A 17252-nucleotide genomic window follows, 5' to 3' on the forward strand; every position below is an offset into this window, starting at 1 on the left:
ACTGAGACCTTACACTTCATCAGGACCCTCACCCTTCATCAGGACCAAGACCTCACGCTTCATCAGGACCAAGACTTCACGCTCCATTAGGACTGAGACCTCACCCTGCATCAGGACCAAGACCTCACGCTCCATCAGGACCAAGACCTCACACTCCATCAGGACTGAGACTTCACGCTCCATCAGGACCAAGACCTCACGCTCCATCAGGACCGAGACTTCACGCTCCATCAGGACCGAGATTTCACGCTCCATCAGGACCAAGACTTCACGCTCCATTAGGACCAAGACTTCATGCTCCATCAGGACTGAGACCTCACCCTTCATCAGGACCAAGACCTCACGCTCCATCAGGACCAAGACCTCACGTTCCACCAGGACCAAGACTTCACGCTCCATCAGGACTGAGACCTCACACTTCATCAGGACCAAGACTTCACGCTCCATCAGGACCAAGACCTCACACTCCATCAGGACCGAGACTTCACGCTCCATCAGGACCAAGACTTCACGCTCCATTAGGACCAAGACTTCACGCTCCATCAGGACTGAGACCTCACCCTTCATCAGGACCAAGACCTCACGCTCCATCAGGACCAAGACCTCACGTTCCACCAGGACCAAGACTTCACGCTCCATCAGGACTGAGACCTCACACTTCATCAGGACCAAGACTTCACGCTCCATCAGGACCAAGACCTCACACTCCATCAGGACCAAGACTTCACGCTCCATCAGGACCGAGACCTCACACTCCATCAGGACCAAGACTTCACGCTCCATCAGGACCAAGACCTCACACTTCATCAGGACCAAGACTTCACGCTCCATTAGGACTGAGACCTCACGCTCCATCAGGACCGAGACCTCACGTTCCACCAGGACCAAGACTTCACGCTCCATCAGGACTGAGACCTCACACTCCATCAGGACCAAGACTTCACGCTCCATCAGGACTGAGACCTCACCCTTCATCAGGACCAAGACCTCACGCTCCATCAGGACCAAGACCTCACGTTCCACCAGGACCAAGACTTCACGCTCCATCAGGACCGAGACCTCACACTCCATCAGGACCAAGACTTCACGCTCCATCAGGACCAAGACCTCACGTTCCACCAGGACCAAGACTTCACGCTCCATCAGGACTGAGACCTCACACTTCATCAGGACCAAGACTTCACGCTCCATCAGGACCAAGACCTCACACTCCATCAGGACCAAGACGTCACGCTCCATCAGGACCGAGACCTCACACTCCATCAGGACCAAGACTTCACGCTCCATCAGGACCAAGACCTCACACTTCATCAGGACCAAGACTTCACGCTCCATTAGGACTGAGACCTCACCCTTCATCAGGACCAAGACCTCACGCTCCATCAGGACCAAGACCTCACGTTCCACCAGGACCAAGACTTCACGCTCCATCAGGACTGAGACCTCACACTCCATCAGGACCAAGACTTCACGCTCCATCAGGACTGAGACCTCACCCTTCATCAGGACCAAGACCTCACGCTCCATCAGGACCAAGACCTCACGTTCCACCAGGACCAAGACTTCACACTCCATCAGGACCGAGACCTCACACTCCATCAGGACCAAGACTTCACGCTCCATCAGGACCAAGACCTCACACTTCATCAGGACCGAGACCTCACACTTCATCAGGACCAAGACCTCACGCTCCATCAGGACCGAGACTTCACGCTCCATCAGGACCAAGACCTCACACTTCATCAGGACCGAGACCTCACACTCCATCAGGACCAAGACCTCACGCTCCATCAGGACTGAGACCTTACACTTCATCAGGACCCTCACCCTTCATCAGGACCAAGACCTCACGCTTCATCAGGACCAAGACTTCACGCTCCATTAGGACTGAGACCTCACCCTTCATCAGGACCAAGACCTCACACTCCATCAGGACCAAGACCTCACACTTCATCAGGACCGAGACTTCACGCTCCATCAGGACCAAGACCTCACGCTCCATCAGGACCGAGACTTCACGCTCCATCAGGACCGAGATTTCACGCTCCATCAGGACCAAGACTTCACGCTCCATTAGGACCAAGACTTCATGCTCCATCAGGACTGAGACCTCACCCTTCATCAGGACCAAGACCTCACGCTCCATCAGGACCAAGACCTCACGTTCCACCAGGACCAAGACTTCACGCTCCATCAGGACTGAGACCTCACACTTCATCAGGACCAAGACTTCACGCTCCATCAGGACCAAGACCTCACACTCCATCAGGACCAAGACTTCACGCTCCATCAGGACCGAGACCTCACACTCCATCAGGACCAAGACTTCACGCTCCATCAGGACCAAGACCTCACACTTCATCAGGACCAAGACTTCACGCTCCATTAGGACTGAGACCTCACCCTTCATCAGGACCAAGACCTCACGCTCCATCAGGACCAAGACCTCACGTTCCACCAGGACCAAGACTTCACGCTCCATCAGGACTGAGACCTCACACTCCATCAGGACCAAGACTTCACGCTCCATCAGGACTGAGACCTCACCCTTCATCAGGACCAAGACCTCACGCTCCATCAGGACCAAGACCTCACGCTCCATCAGGACCAAGACCTCACACTTCATCAGGACCCTCACCCTTCATCAGGACCAAGACCGCACGCTCCATGAGGACCAAGACCTAACGCTCCATCAGGACCAAGACTTCATGCTCCATCAGGACCAAAACCTCACACTCCATCAGGACCAAGACCTCACACTTCATCAGGACCGAGACCTCACACTTCATCAGGACCCTCACCCTTCATCAGGACCAAGACCGCACGCTCCATCAGGACCAAGACCTCATGCTCCATCAGGACCAAGACCTCACGCTCCATCAGGACTGAGACCTCACACTCCACCAGGACCGAGACTTCACGCTCCATCAGGACCAAGACCTCACGCTCCATCAGGACTGAGACCTCACACTGCACCAGGACCGAGACTTCACGCTCCATCAGGACCAAGACCTCACACTCCACCAGGACCGAGACTTCACGCTCCATCAGGATCGAGACTTCACGCTCCATCAGGACCAAGACCTCACGCTCCATCAGGACTGAGACCTCACACTCCACCAGGACCGAGACTTCACGCTCCATCAGGACCAAGACCTCACACTCCACCAGGACCGAGACTTCACGCTCCATCAGGACCAAGACCTCACACTCCACCAGGATCGAGACTTCATGCTCCATCAGGATCGAGACTTCATGCTCCATCAGGACCGAGACTTCACGCTCCATCAGGACCGAGACTTCATGCTCCATCAGGACCAAGACTTCACACTCCATCAGGACCAAGACCTCATGCAAACAGTTTTTTCCTGTCTGCAGTCGGGCTCATCACCAGAGCCCGGCTCCCCCACTACCTCGGTCACCCTGACACTCACTTTAACATTACACTTAGATTATGTGGACTTTATTTGAACTTTCAATTTATATTGTATTCAATTGTAAATATTCATGTTGCCATTTATTGTACTCTGTTTTTTTGTTAAATGTTTAATGTATTGCACCTCCCACCAGGAGAAATTCCTTGCATGTCAAAACATGGCAATAACATAACCCTTTCTAATCATTCGACATCAGCCTACCTGGTTTTTGTCCAGTTCACAGTCCTTATATTCTTGCTCTCCTTGCTCCTGGAAGGTGACGATGACGAAGCCCACAAATATATTCATCATAAAGAAGGCGATAAGGATGAGGTAGATAATAAAGAAGATTGAGATGGCCACTCGGTTGTTGTACATTGGGCCTTTATCCTCCAAGTTTGAATCAATGGCTTTATATAGTATCCTAGGAACACAAAACAGTCACACACAAAAGCACACAACATACAGACAAGAAAATACCCCGAATCAATGAAGAATGGATTGGAGATGCCGTTAATTAAACTATATATACAGCGGGTAGATGCTGCTGAATAGATTCAACTGGACAGAACAGATCAGGACTCACTTTGGCCAACCTTCAAATGTAGAAATGGTGAAGAGAGCCAGCATGCCATTGAGGATGTTGTCAAAGTTTAGTTCGGAGTTGATCCATTCCCTTTTATGGACCTCCAATTCATGGAGCGCTCCTTCCTGGTACTTTATATACCAACCTCTGAATCACAGAAGAGGGGAAAGACAGGCAGGCGACGCTTAAGATCCCCACAATCAGCATTTCTCCTGGGTGCCAAGTTCAATATGTATATACTGCATAAAATGACTTTAATACCTATCATTTTGCAAATGCTTAAGCCTTGAATGTTTTGAATGAATCTCTGAATACTATTTTAGATGAAAGCCTGTGAAGATTTAAAACAAACATTAAACACATAATATGTGTGAAAGTGCTCTATTGTTTGTAACGTAACAGGGTTTGGATTCCCTTAAGGATGAGATCCTGCATGTTGGCTCTTCGGTTTCTCGGCCTATTACGCATTTCTAAAGGGATGCAGAAAAATTGGTTCATGCATTTGTTCCTTCTAGAATGGATTACTATGACTTCTTATTCTCAGGCTGCTCTCATAAATCTCTTCAATCTCTCCAGTTGATCCAGAATGCTGCAGCTCGTGTACCAACGAACACTAAGAAAAGAGATCGCATTGCTCCTGTATGAGCTGCTCTGCACTGGCTTCCTGTAAAATCAAGAATCACATTTAAGTCCTTCTCCTCACCCTAGAAAGCCTTAACTGGTGATGCACCATCATATCTTAAGGCACTCATTACCCCACTAGAGAGATCATAGTACCATATTACCCCACTAGAGAGATCATAGTACCATATTACCCCACTAGAGAGATCATAGTACCATATTACCCCACTAGAGAGATCATAGTACCATATTACCCCACTAGAGAGATCATAGTACTATATTACCCCACTAGAGAGATTATAGTACTATATTACCCCACTAGAGAGATCATAGTACCATGTTACCCCACTAGAGAGATCATAGTACCATATTACCCCACTAGAGAGATCATAGTACTATATTACCCCACGAGAGAGATCATAGTACTATATTACCCCACTAGAGAGATCATAGTACCATGTTACACCACTAGAGAGATCATAGTACTATATTACCCCACTAGAGAGATCATAGTACCATATTACCCCACTAGAGAGATCATAGTACCATATTACCCCACTAGAGAGATCATAGTACTATATTACCCCACTAGAGAGATCATAGTACCATGTTACCCCACTAGAGAGATCATAGTACCATATTACCCCACTAGAGAGATCATAGTACCATATTACCCCACTAGAGAGATCATAGTACCATATTACCCCACTAGAGAGATCATAGTACGATATTACCCCACTAGAGAGATCATAGTACCATGTTACCCCACTAGAGAGATCATAGTACCATATTACCCCACTAGAGAGATCATAGTACCATATTACCCCACTAGAGAGATCATAGTACCATATTACCCCACTAGAGAGATCATAGTGCCATATTACCCCACTAGAGAGATCATAGTACTATATTACCCCACTAGAGAGATCATAGTACTATATTACCCCACTAGAGAGATCATAGTACCATATTACCCCACTAGAGAGATCATAGTACCATATTACCCCACTAGAGAGATCATAGTACTATATTACCCCACTAGAGAGATCATAGTACCATGTTACCCCACTAGAGAGATCATAGTACCATATTACCCCACTAGAGAGATCATAGTACCATATTACCCCACTAGAGAGATCATAGTACCATATTACCCCACTAGAGAGATCATAGTACCATGTTACACCACTAGAGAGATCATAGTACTATATTACCCCACTAGAGAGATCATAGTACCATATTACCCCACTAGAGAGATCATAGTACCATATTACCCCACTAGAGAGATCATAGTACTATATTACCCCACTAGAGAGATCATAGTACCATGTTACCCCACTAGAGAGATCATAGTACCATATTACCCCACTAGAGAGATCATAGTACCATATTACCCCACTAGAGAGATCATAGTACCATATTACCCCACTAGAGAGATCATAGTACGATATTACCCCACTAGAGAGATCATAGTACCATGTTACCCCACTAGAGAGATCATAGTACCATATTACCCCACTAGAGAGATCATAGTACCATATTACCCCACTAGAGAGATCATAGTACCATATTACCCCACTAGAGAGATCATAGTACCATATTACCCCACTAGAGAGATCATAGTACCATGTTACCCCACTAGAGAGATCATAGTACCATATTACCCCACTAGAGAGATCATAGTACCATGTTACCCCACTAGAGAGATCATAGTACCATGTTACCCCACTAGAGAGATCATAGTACCATATTACCCCACTAGATAGCTCATAGTACCATATTACCCCACTAGAGAGATCATAGTACCATGTTACCCCACTAGAGAGCTGCGCTCACTGAATGGAGGGATACTTGTGGTTCCCACAGTCTTAAAAACTGGGATGGGGACCAGGTCTTTCAGTTCGGAGGTTTTTCAGGGTTAGGAGCCCTGCCTTCATCCATGGCGGCCCCACTGATGCCCCTCTTCTCTTCCTTCTTTCGTTTCATGGATGGTGGTGGATTTGAATCGTGGTCCGTGTGTATACTGCTCTATATAAGAATAATTTTTGTCATATTCATGTAATGTGCTGTAACTCTGTTACATTGCTCATTCTGGTCACATGACATCTATTGTTTTTGTCTTTTCTGGGAGAGGGATCCTCCTCTTTTGCTCTATGAAGCTTCTTCCTGTTTTTCCAGTTAAAAGTTTTGATATTTTTTGGGGATTTTTCCTAATCTGATGTGAGGTCCTAATTTGTAGCGGGTGATGCTCGGCTATACAAAATACACTGCATTCAATTCAATTAAATGAGGTCGAAGACGACACCGACACTTAAAGCAGTGGTTCTCAAACGTGTTCTGTAAATAACATCATTTTGTGACTCTCTGTGCTTTTATGAATCACAGAATAAAGAGCATTGCAATCACTTTCAAGTAAACCAGATTGCTCCATCAGACCAAAAGAAATTAAATATTGCAATCACTTAGAACAATGAAAATAAAGTTCTGTATGTGCAAAAAAAAGTAATTTGTAGTTACTACTAAATAGCTCATTGTGAAAAACAATAAGCTAATATCTTTTTCACAAAACAGAATAAGTACAGATGCGTGTCAGCCATCAGGTTGCATCAGTATTAGTGGCTCAGTGAGCTGCTTTTCTCTACACATCTTCATAAACGCGGTTGTAAATTTGACATTCAGCTGAGATGTATATTCTGTTTTGAGAGCAGAAAAGACCTCGTGGAGATTGCCCTTCGGCAAAACATTAAGAGTCAGTGAGTCGCGCGTGCACAAGTTTACCTTGTTAACGGCGTAACTAAACATTTCCCTGAAAGTACAGGCATTTCTCCACATATTTTCTAATGACTTAGTCTTATGTCCGTGTGCTTTGTACTTTTGTAATGTGTGAAGCCAGCAGCTCATTGTTGGCTACAAGACGATAAAGTGCTTACTTGCATTTTTCCTCAGTCATTTTGTCAGGATCTGTGCAGGCATAGAATTTGCCCTGGGAAGGCAAGAAAAAGTGTCTTCATGAGAATGTGTACATTGACAAAGCAGTGCTAAATAACAAGTTTCCATCATACTGCTTGATCTTCTCACTTTGAAAAGTTGGACTCCAATGCAGGCAAACATGAAGTCCAGGAGCATGGTGACCAGTACAATATTTCCAATGGTCTTGATGGCAACAAACACACACTGGACGACGTGCTACAAATATAGAGGTATCACAGATGACATATCAGGTCAGTATTTGGCCATTCAAAGCTGCAACTTTATCAATAGACAACTCATACCTTCAGTCCCTTGGCTCGGTTGATGGCCCTCAAGGGCCGGAGTACCCTTAGTACCCTGAGAATCTTCACCACAGAGATAGCACTGGATCTAGAGGACACAAACGAAGGATCATGTATTTACTGATGTGGCAATACATTGTTGGTTATTCTACTGGTTTGGTCACGGCACATGAGCAACAAGATGAGGCTCTTTGCACGAGGAGGTCGGTTGTTACAAGCCTCGTCTCCACTTACTCCATGCCCATCGAGAGGAGCGATACGCTGACCACCAGAAGATCCAAGATGTTGAAAGAGTTCCGACAGAAAGACCCTTCGTGAAGAATTGCACCATACGTTGTCATCTGAAAGAGAGTTATCCATTATGAACGCCACAACTGTAAGAACCTTTTCCGGCCGTAGGTGCTATCTATAACTTATCAATTCCAAATATGGCAGAAAATGACGGGCGGAAACAATCTAAATTCAACATTCACGTATGATTCTGGCTAGAACTGAAAACAGGGCATCCGGAGGGCAATTTAATTAGAAGAATATGAAACTGCTAGAAATATTCCATTGTGGCTTTTAAACTCAACTGCTTAATGATGCATTAATCGATTGAAACCTAATTTAATTGATCAACGTCAAACAATAACTTGGTTTGGTGAACATGAAACAGATATTCACTGATTCTACCTGGTTACATGTGGTTTGATTCATCCAGTGCTTCATCTTCATTTATTCATTCCTTATTCATTGCTTTGCATCTTTTATTTCAGAGGTATTCAATAATAAATCAGCGAGTTAGAGAGAATTTCCTCACGCGAAGATCTGAAACATCACAAGTTCTTATACAAAGTCTAATTTTAGAAAATACAGTTACTGTCCTGCAAGTGCAAAGTCAGTATGTTCAGATGTAAATGGTGTCAATCAAAATATTATATTATCTTTTAAAAAGAGACCATTGTGTTTATGGACTTTTTCTGTGGTTTTTAAACGACTTGTTTGAGCTCTTTTCCTTCTCTGATAATTGCCGGGCGGTGCATTAATGTGCTGGGATTCTCATCATATTGGGGGCATATAAATATATATTTGTGCCTTAAATTCAGATTTGAATTGGTTATGTTTGGTCAAAAGATGTGTGCTTTGTCTCGTAGTGGCGCCTCACATTGCCGCTTTTAATAATTGACAATGTATTGAGAATCAAATATTTTCAAATATCCATCTGTTAGGCTTTTAGGGTCCAGGTCCGGCTGACCGATACTTTTGAGTATGCCCATAAATCCCTGACCAGCTCTGCCCCAGGCAGGTCCCTCTTCATGGCCTCTTTAGGGTACCAACCACCCTGTTTCTGCTCCAGCAGGGTGAGGTGGCAGTACCCTCCGTTCAAGCCGAAGGTAGAACAGGTCTACGCTTCTCCATTCGGTCACCCGCAACAGGCGCCTGGCCGACCATCGTGGAATCCCTGCACCCACCTGTGGCCGTGGTCAGAGGGTTCTCTACACGGGACTTACTCCTCCAGGTGGAGTCCCGCGAACTGGCACCCTCCTTCTGAGGGCCCTTCGAGGTGGATGAAATCATGAATCTCTGCTCAGACGCCCGTCCTGGTTAAAGGTGCTGCCAAGCTTCCATGTCTCCCCACTCAAACCGGTTTCTTCCAGTTCCCTGTCCTCTTCCTATTCTCTTGAGTACGCTACTAATCTCGAGGGAACCCGTACCTGCGCCGTCGCCGCTCACGCCGCCGCTCACGCCGCCTCCCTGCCTTCATTTCCCGCCCTGCACAGCTGTCATTTTAGAAAAACACTTTCCTGACCTACCCTGCCGCCTGTGTCCACTTATTCTGGAACATTCCTTGTGTAAGATTCATTCTGTAAGACATATGTAATTACATTATATAAAAAATATAAGAAAGTCTCTAAAAACATCATATTAAGTCAAATTTAAAAATTAGTATTTAAAAAAAATTCAGGAAGAGACAAAATTAGCAACAACTCTGCAATCAGTGAAACATCTACTGGTTCTCAGCTCGAAAAATATATCTATCTGAAAAGTAATTAAGTACCAATTAATCAATTAAGTTGCTCCCGCCCTCTTTTCGTGAGCCTTGCACCTTCTATGTTCCTCTCGAGTTGTGATTTTGGTGAGGCCTGTAAATAGAGATTTCTATGGTTCATTCCATATTAATATCCACGGGAGTGACAAATGAAAGGAAACCACAACATGTTTGATTAAAAACAGCTTCTTCTTCTTGGTGTAGATTGTTAAACCCCAGATTTGCCATTAACTCCGTGTTTCTGTCCTGCGTCCGATTGGATGTACTCCAAAATTTGAACACGCGCTCAAAACGCGAACGTAGCTAGCTGGAGGTCATTCGAGTGAACACCGTTCCTCCAGAAGAGAAGGTTGAGTTCAACAAAGTATCAGGATTCTGTTTGTTTCTGCACCAATTTGTTTTTGTGTGTGAATTTTTCGGCCATCTATATCAACAATATTAACTTTAAGTGTAATTACCTTGAGCACAATTTCCGCTGTGAACACAGAAGTGAAGACTATATCGGCATAGGCCAACACCTGAAAATGTCACATTGTTTGTAATATCAATAACAATATCATATCTATACTTCATGCTCAAATATGAATGAAAATGGTAAATGTTCAATAGCAATGCAACTGAAACATTTCATTGACAATAGGCATGCACTTGACACCTGGTTCCTGAAGGACATGGGGTCGATGGGATCCTCTGCCGCTAAAGAAATGGACGACAGGAGGATGAAGAGGAGGATGATGTTGGTGAAAGTAGTTGCATTGATAATACGATGGCAGAGCTTCCGGAATCTGAAATAGTTTAAGAACAGAGAAATAACTTGTGAATTTTCTCCAGCAGGCAGCGAAACATTTCAGAAACATCCCAAGTGAAATGACCTGCATGCTTCAGGAGCAGTATGTTCCTGCCAGTGTCTCAGTACCTCAGCCACGGTGGACACGCAGAGCAAGACAACAGTGTACCGCTTGAAGAAAAACTAAAGCTGCCCCACTTTCACTGTATTATAATCCAGCTCAACAATCACGACTATCATACTTGTTCTGCGGTCCGAAGATAAAAAACGAGCTGGCTTCCGGCATCGGCACCGCTTCCTCCTTCAACTGCAGATCTGCCATTGGACGAGGTCTCGGACTTTCCGGGATCTCAGGGTCCTCTTCCTCGTCATCACCTACCCAACAGAAACAGGGAGGGATTAGCAGAAACCTTTCCTAACTCTGAGTTCATTACAGCATGGAGGCGTTGGGATTTACCGGGAAAGTCCGCCGGAGGGAAAGGGTCCTTGATCTCGTTGACATGGGACTCAAATTCGTCGATTTTGAGCTGCAGGTTTGGAACAAAATGATGAAAAGTTCAGAAAGGATATGCTGTGTGATTCCATTGGATGGTCTTTGGGGCCTCACCTTGGCCGTTGTAGGGATGCCCTCCACACCTTTGGCCCTTTGCTCAGCCAGCTTCTTTGCCAGATGAGCTTTCTCCTCTGAGGCCTTGTCAGGCATGTTGGCCCTTTAAATGAACAGTGTTTGATTCAACTACTGAAGAACACGTCATTCACAGAGTGACTGAATGCTGCATACAAGTCGAGCTGCATGTTGAACACAGAGCGGAAAACTGGAAAACATGGCTTCCAAAAAATGTGTGAAAGCTCCACGTGACCTTCTGGGTGTTAACGTAGACCAGCAAGATCCATACAGTCAATCAATCTCGCTGTCTGTTTTCCTGATTTGGTCTCAATCAATAACCGTTGTTGCGGCCAGACCAACACAAACGTCTTCATGCACGTACGCCGTGAAGAAGAGGAGCAGTTCATGAGACATTCATTAAGTTAAGAATGTATCCAATAAGGGCATTCAACAAATACATTGAACTGCTTCACGTGCTACATTTAGCAACGATAAGAGATGAAGAAAGACGTTATACAGCATGTCTTTAAGTCCACGTGCAGTCATGGAATATTATCTGCAGTTATCCAATTCAGAAAAGTCACATCGGTGAAACTGGTGGTCCTAACTTCTGGGACCGGACTATAAACATAACGTAGAAATGCCATTGCTAGTTGTGATGGAGATTGAACACCAGATTAAAACATGAAAGCAGGTTTTGATAAGCTGGAATGTTTTGTTTTGAACATTTGGGAAGACTTACCTGAGAGCTTTCTTGCGTATGATTTCCTCTGCTTTCTCTTTCTGAGCCAAAGTCAGAGACTCCGCCTCCGCCAAGTTATCAACAGCGATGGCCAAGAAGACGTTCAGGAGGATGACTGAGGACGAGGAGTCAAAGAGTGTTACTCTAACATACACACACACACACACACACACACACACACTCTGAGGATACAGTTTCCACAGACGAAGAGGATGATGAAGTAGATGCTGACGAGGATCCCGGGCATGCTCGGTCCTCCGTGAGCCATGATGCCGTCGTACATGACAGCGTTCCAGTCCTCACCAGTCAGGATCTGAAACACATCATTTAACAATATGAAGTTATGTTGCATGTTCACGAGATGAAGTGACGTTATGAACTAGCTGTACGCTCCGTGGTCGCGTTGCACCTGGAACACGGTGATGAGCGCCTGAGGGAAGCTGTCGAAGGTGCTGCGGGGTTTGGGTTGGTTGGGGAAGTTGAACTTCCCTCCAAACACCTGCATACCCAGCAGGGAGAAGATGACGATGAAGAGGAAGAGGAGCAGCAGCAAGCAGGCAATGGACCGCACCGAGTTCAAGAGAGAAGCCACCAGGTTACTGAGGGAGGTCCAGTATCTGCAGAAGAGGATGTGCAACTTCTATTGACAGTGACTCAACTGTAAAATGTTTCATCAGACCAAATAATGACTGGTGTTTACATATCAGCTTTATTTTTAGATGCATTATTATTAAAATGTGCATCTCTACTCACGTAGTAGTAGACACGCTTGCAAAAGAGTAAACATATTTACAAGAAGACCTCATAGAGACAGCATCATGGCATTATGATCGTTCATGATGTTTGTTAACAGACAGGACCTGGGCCGACAGGGCCCTCTCAGCTGCTGCACCGCCCTCTGGGTCACCCTCCTCATCCGTCAGGCTCCACCCTTCCATCATTAAAGCCCTCAAAACACCCCTCTTCCAACCTGCTTTCACCTGATGAACCTCTGCACCTGTCCTCCGCTCTGCCCAGGCAGCCTCTTCTGTTTACTTCTCATCATTTCTTTATTACCTTAAATATTCTGTTTGTTTTTGTTTGCTCTTGTTCTTCCCGTTTGTTATTGTCTATTGTGTAAAGCGTTTTTGTGTCCTATGAAAAGCGCTATATAAGTTGAAACTATTATTATAGGATATTTGTGTCCCTCTGATGATATCTATCTATCTATCTATCTATCTATCTATCTATCTATCTATCTATCTATCTATCTATCTATCTATCTATCTATCTATCTATCTATCTATCTATCTATCTATCTATCTATCTATCTATCTATCTATCTATCTATCTATCTATCTATCTATCTATCTATCTATCTATCTATCTATCTATCTATCTATCTATCTATCTATCTATCTATCTATCTATCTATCTATCTATCTATCTATCTATCTATCTATCTATCTATCTATCTATCTATCTATCTATCTATCTATCTATCTATCTATCTATCTATCTATCTATCTATCTATCTATCTATCTATCTAGACAGAGGAACAGGAACAATACCTGGCTGTTTGGGGAAGATCTGCTGGTCATACGTTTTTTGCGTGGTGACCAATTGGACGCTAGCAGGGATGCGAGTAGATTTTAAGATATTTTTTTATTCCTTTGACTTTTTGGTAACTTTTGTATTCTTTGTTTTCAACTAAAACCCTTAGAATCGGCTTGGAAGGAAGTAAACCAAGGGTAAACTTCCATCTCCCTCTTCTGTTGAGCTGTCAGGCTCAGTGAGGAGCAGCGAGAGCCTTTAATATTTAAGATGTGTCCCGCCAGTGACTCATGACAGCGTCTCCTTGGCGTGGAGAGAGGCCTGTCCAACATGGGAACACATCTGGATGAAGCCGATAGAAAGCTGAAGGTTTAATGTAGTAGAGACGTAATCAGCATCATAATAAGATACGGATTAGTCTTCATCAGATATTCCTGATGTAGACTTTAGACACACGCTCGAAGGCTGTCTCACTTGGTGACCTTGAGCAGGCGCAGCAGGCGGATGCAGCGCAGCACCGAGATGCCCATGACGGACATGACGCCCATGTGGACCAGGACCAGCTCCGTGATGCCCGTGGACACCACGAAGCAGTCGAAGCGGTTGAAGAGGGACATGAAGTAGGAGGGCAAGCCGAGCGCGTACATCTTCATGAACATCTCCAGAGCAAACATAGACAGCAGCAGCTTGTTGGCGTTGTCTGGAGAACATGGAGACAACGAGCCAGTGATCACACTGGAAAGAGTGACACTTACGATCATTTTAGAGCTTTAGATGTAATCAGAACTAGTTGTCTGTTTCTTTACATTGCATAAATGGCAATTTAATTCAATTCAATATTAATTGCAATACAACAATGCATTGTTTTATTAAAATCAATAATTAAAAACTGATGCATCAAAGCAACGAGGAGCGAAAGACTGTTTCCATGGCATCAACTCAACAAACAGCTCGTTAAATAAGCATTCGGAGGCCAAAGCTCTGACCTTGCCAGCTGGTGAGTCTCTGGGACTGCTGGTGGTGCTCCGTAGCGATGGCCAGCGTGTTGAGGAGGACGAGCATGATCACCCACCAGTAGAACAGTCTGGACTTCACGTACACGCGGCATCTACGGCGCAGCCAACGATTCCACTTACGAGCTAGCTTACTGAGGAGAAGAAGGACAAGATGGTGATTCATCGTGGCCCATAGAAAGACAGCCCCCTCTTTATTTATGATGAATATTTATTATATGTGTACAGATAGATGGGGTTACTCACATCCCTGTAAGCATGCTGCTAGCATCATGCTAGCATGACTGCATGCCATTGGGCGTGGATAATAGAACATGGTGACCTTTCCCTGCTTCAGCCTCGAGGTCATCTACTCTCTCCACTGTCACACTACTTCTTACAACACTGTCTCTTTGAGCAGCATCAAAGGGACGTCATGACTTTCAGTGGCCAGAGAAAAACAACCATGACTAGAGTGGTTTTAGGCGCCGTTATGTGTGTTTCTGCTGCGCCGCTTGGCTGAAGCCTCGCTGTGCACGTAGAAGACCAGAAACAGAAACCTGCACAAGACAATGTCCGGTTTCTAGGATATGCTGGGATCTCAAACCCAGGAGGAGGTTTATCCAGGTTTCTACAATCAAGATGTTTGCATGTTCCAACAGCAGGAGACTCTTGTCCACGTTAATACTCAGAGCTCCTGTTGGACTTCATTAACATTACACCAAGCTGCCACCGGACTTTATCGGATCCAAAAGCAGAACGGTGAAATTATTCAATGCTAACTTAAAAGATACTACGACTTTAAGACAACATGTGGATGCATACATTGTGCCAAACAGGGGCTCTACTGACTAGTAGTAGATGATCATCTGCATGGTGTCCATTTTGCTGACACTTCCTGTCTCTGATCCGTTTTCCGTGTTGAGCAGACCTGATGAAAAGAGACAGATTTCTTTAGATCATGTGAAAGACCAGTCTACATATTCACGAGATGATATTTAAGGTTAATTGGATTTTTAGTAACATTTAATAAACTGGTGCAAACCAAAAGTAGAAATGACAATGTCCGGATCGCATACTTTGTTAAATATTAGTGGATAACGATCGTCTGTCGGACTTTATTTCCCCGGTATGTTGAATGTTGAACTTGAATTAATCCTCGGTTCACTTCTGCGTGAGGGAGGACTGGTTCGGATCACGTATCATACTGGGAACAGCATGAGACGCAAGACTTCCATTGCTGTTCCCAGACTTAAACATGTTTTGGGATTCTTCATAATGAGGTCCCTCAATATCTGTCCAACGCCTTTAATCACTTCATAGACGATCACATATATGCAACAAGAGATCCTCATGAAACCTTCTCACCCTGGACGCAAGCTGCTGGAGTCCCTCTGGCAGGAGGCTGCTCTCAGGACCAAGACCTGCTGCTATCAAGACCGAGACCTGCTGCTATCAAGACCGAGACCTGCTGCTATCAAGACCGAGACCTGCTGCTATCAGGACCGAGACCTGCTGCTATCAGGACCGAGACCTGCTGCTATCAGGACCAAGACCTCACGCTACATCAGCACCAAGACCTCACGCTCCATCAGGACCAAGACCTCACGCTCCATCAGGACCAAGACCTCACGCTCCATCAGGACTAAGACTTCACGCCCCATCAGGACCAAAACCTGCTCAGGACCAAGACCTCACATTCCATCAGGACCAAGACTTGAGGCTCCATCAGGACCAAGACCTCACACTCCATCAGGACCAAGACCTCACGCTCCATCAGGACCAAGACCTCACGCTCCATCAGGACCAAGACCTGCTCAGGACCAAGACCTCACACTCCATCAGGACCAAAACCTCACACTCCATCAGGACCAAAACCTCACACTCCATCAGGACCAAGACCTGCATTTCTTCTTGCCTGGAGTTGGGTTCATCAATACCTGAGACTGACTGACTCAGGTATGATCCAGGAACTGTCTTATCAGGATGCCAGAGTCTGGAATTGTATACATTTTATACATATGTTCTCTTCTCTTTGGCCTTGTGTCTCACCCTGTCCCTCCTGGTCATTGTCCATGACCTCGGCCTGAGTTATCCACTCCATGTAGCCCTTGAGGTCCTCATCCAGCTGCTGGGTCTCCCTCAGCTTCTGAAACTCTCCTCGGGACTTGGCCTTCTCTCGCTCTTTTGTGAACTCCCTTGTTGTAAAAAAGACAAACAATATGAAACAAAGAGACGGAGGAGTTTAAAGAAATGTCTGCAATGGACAGCTGCAATAGTACTTCATGATTATGTAAAATTAAGGATATTCGGGTTAGTATTCTTACCCACTGAGCACGCCCAGAACCAGGTTGAGCACGAAGAAGGAGCCGACCAGGATGAGTGTGGTAAAAAAGATCCACGGCCATTCCATTCCTATCGCATCATTGACCTGAATGACAAAGCACACTTCATTTTAACCTTCCTCTTGTGGACCTAAAACGGGTCAGCACACCCGGTGTGTGGTTCTGAGCAGGCCCAGAACCACACACCATGGGTTTATTGCATCAAGGCTTTTTGACTTCATCAGAAAGCTCACTTTCAACAAAATTAAACCAAAAACAATGTTTCCACTAAATGGTAAAAGTCTCTGGTTGAAATTATGACCTTTGTGCTGTAGACCC

The 17252-nt window shown here is 45.3% G+C and overlaps 1 protein-coding gene across 1 annotated transcript in view; it reads right to left on the bottom strand.

Annotated features, from left to right (window-relative positions):
• LOC137801664 (dihydropyridine-sensitive L-type skeletal muscle calcium channel subunit alpha-1-like) overlaps positions 1-17252 on the bottom strand; it is a 59130-nt gene that overhangs the window by 27464 nt on the left and 14414 nt on the right. Inside the window, exons 7-25 of the mRNA XM_068599009.1 lie at positions 16917-17020; positions 16642-16787; positions 15442-15520; positions 14584-14744; positions 14072-14297; positions 12473-12680; positions 12256-12376; positions 12064-12178; positions 11322-11424; positions 11172-11241; positions 10957-11089; positions 10583-10712; positions 10386-10445; positions 8130-8236; positions 7896-7983; positions 7702-7809; positions 7554-7606; positions 4003-4149; positions 3639-3840 (exon numbers count right to left, since the gene is read on the bottom strand). Coding sequence (XP_068455110.1) covers positions 3639-3840; positions 4003-4149; positions 7554-7606; positions 7702-7809; positions 7896-7983; positions 8130-8236; positions 10386-10445; positions 10583-10712; positions 10957-11089; positions 11172-11241; positions 11322-11424; positions 12064-12178; positions 12256-12376; positions 12473-12680; positions 14072-14297; positions 14584-14744; positions 15442-15520; positions 16642-16787; positions 16917-17020 — 2361 coding nt within the window. The remainder of the gene's footprint in view (positions 1-3638; positions 3841-4002; positions 4150-7553; positions 7607-7701; positions 7810-7895; positions 7984-8129; positions 8237-10385; positions 10446-10582; positions 10713-10956; positions 11090-11171; positions 11242-11321; positions 11425-12063; positions 12179-12255; positions 12377-12472; positions 12681-14071; positions 14298-14583; positions 14745-15441; positions 15521-16641; positions 16788-16916; positions 17021-17252) is intronic.

Source organism: Clinocottus analis, unplaced genomic scaffold (assembly GCF_023055335.1).
Source record: "Clinocottus analis isolate CAN_PGR_092001 unplaced genomic scaffold, fCliAna1.0.p SCAF_42, whole genome shotgun sequence".
Lineage (NCBI taxonomy): Eukaryota > Metazoa > Chordata > Actinopteri > Perciformes > Cottidae > Clinocottus > Clinocottus analis.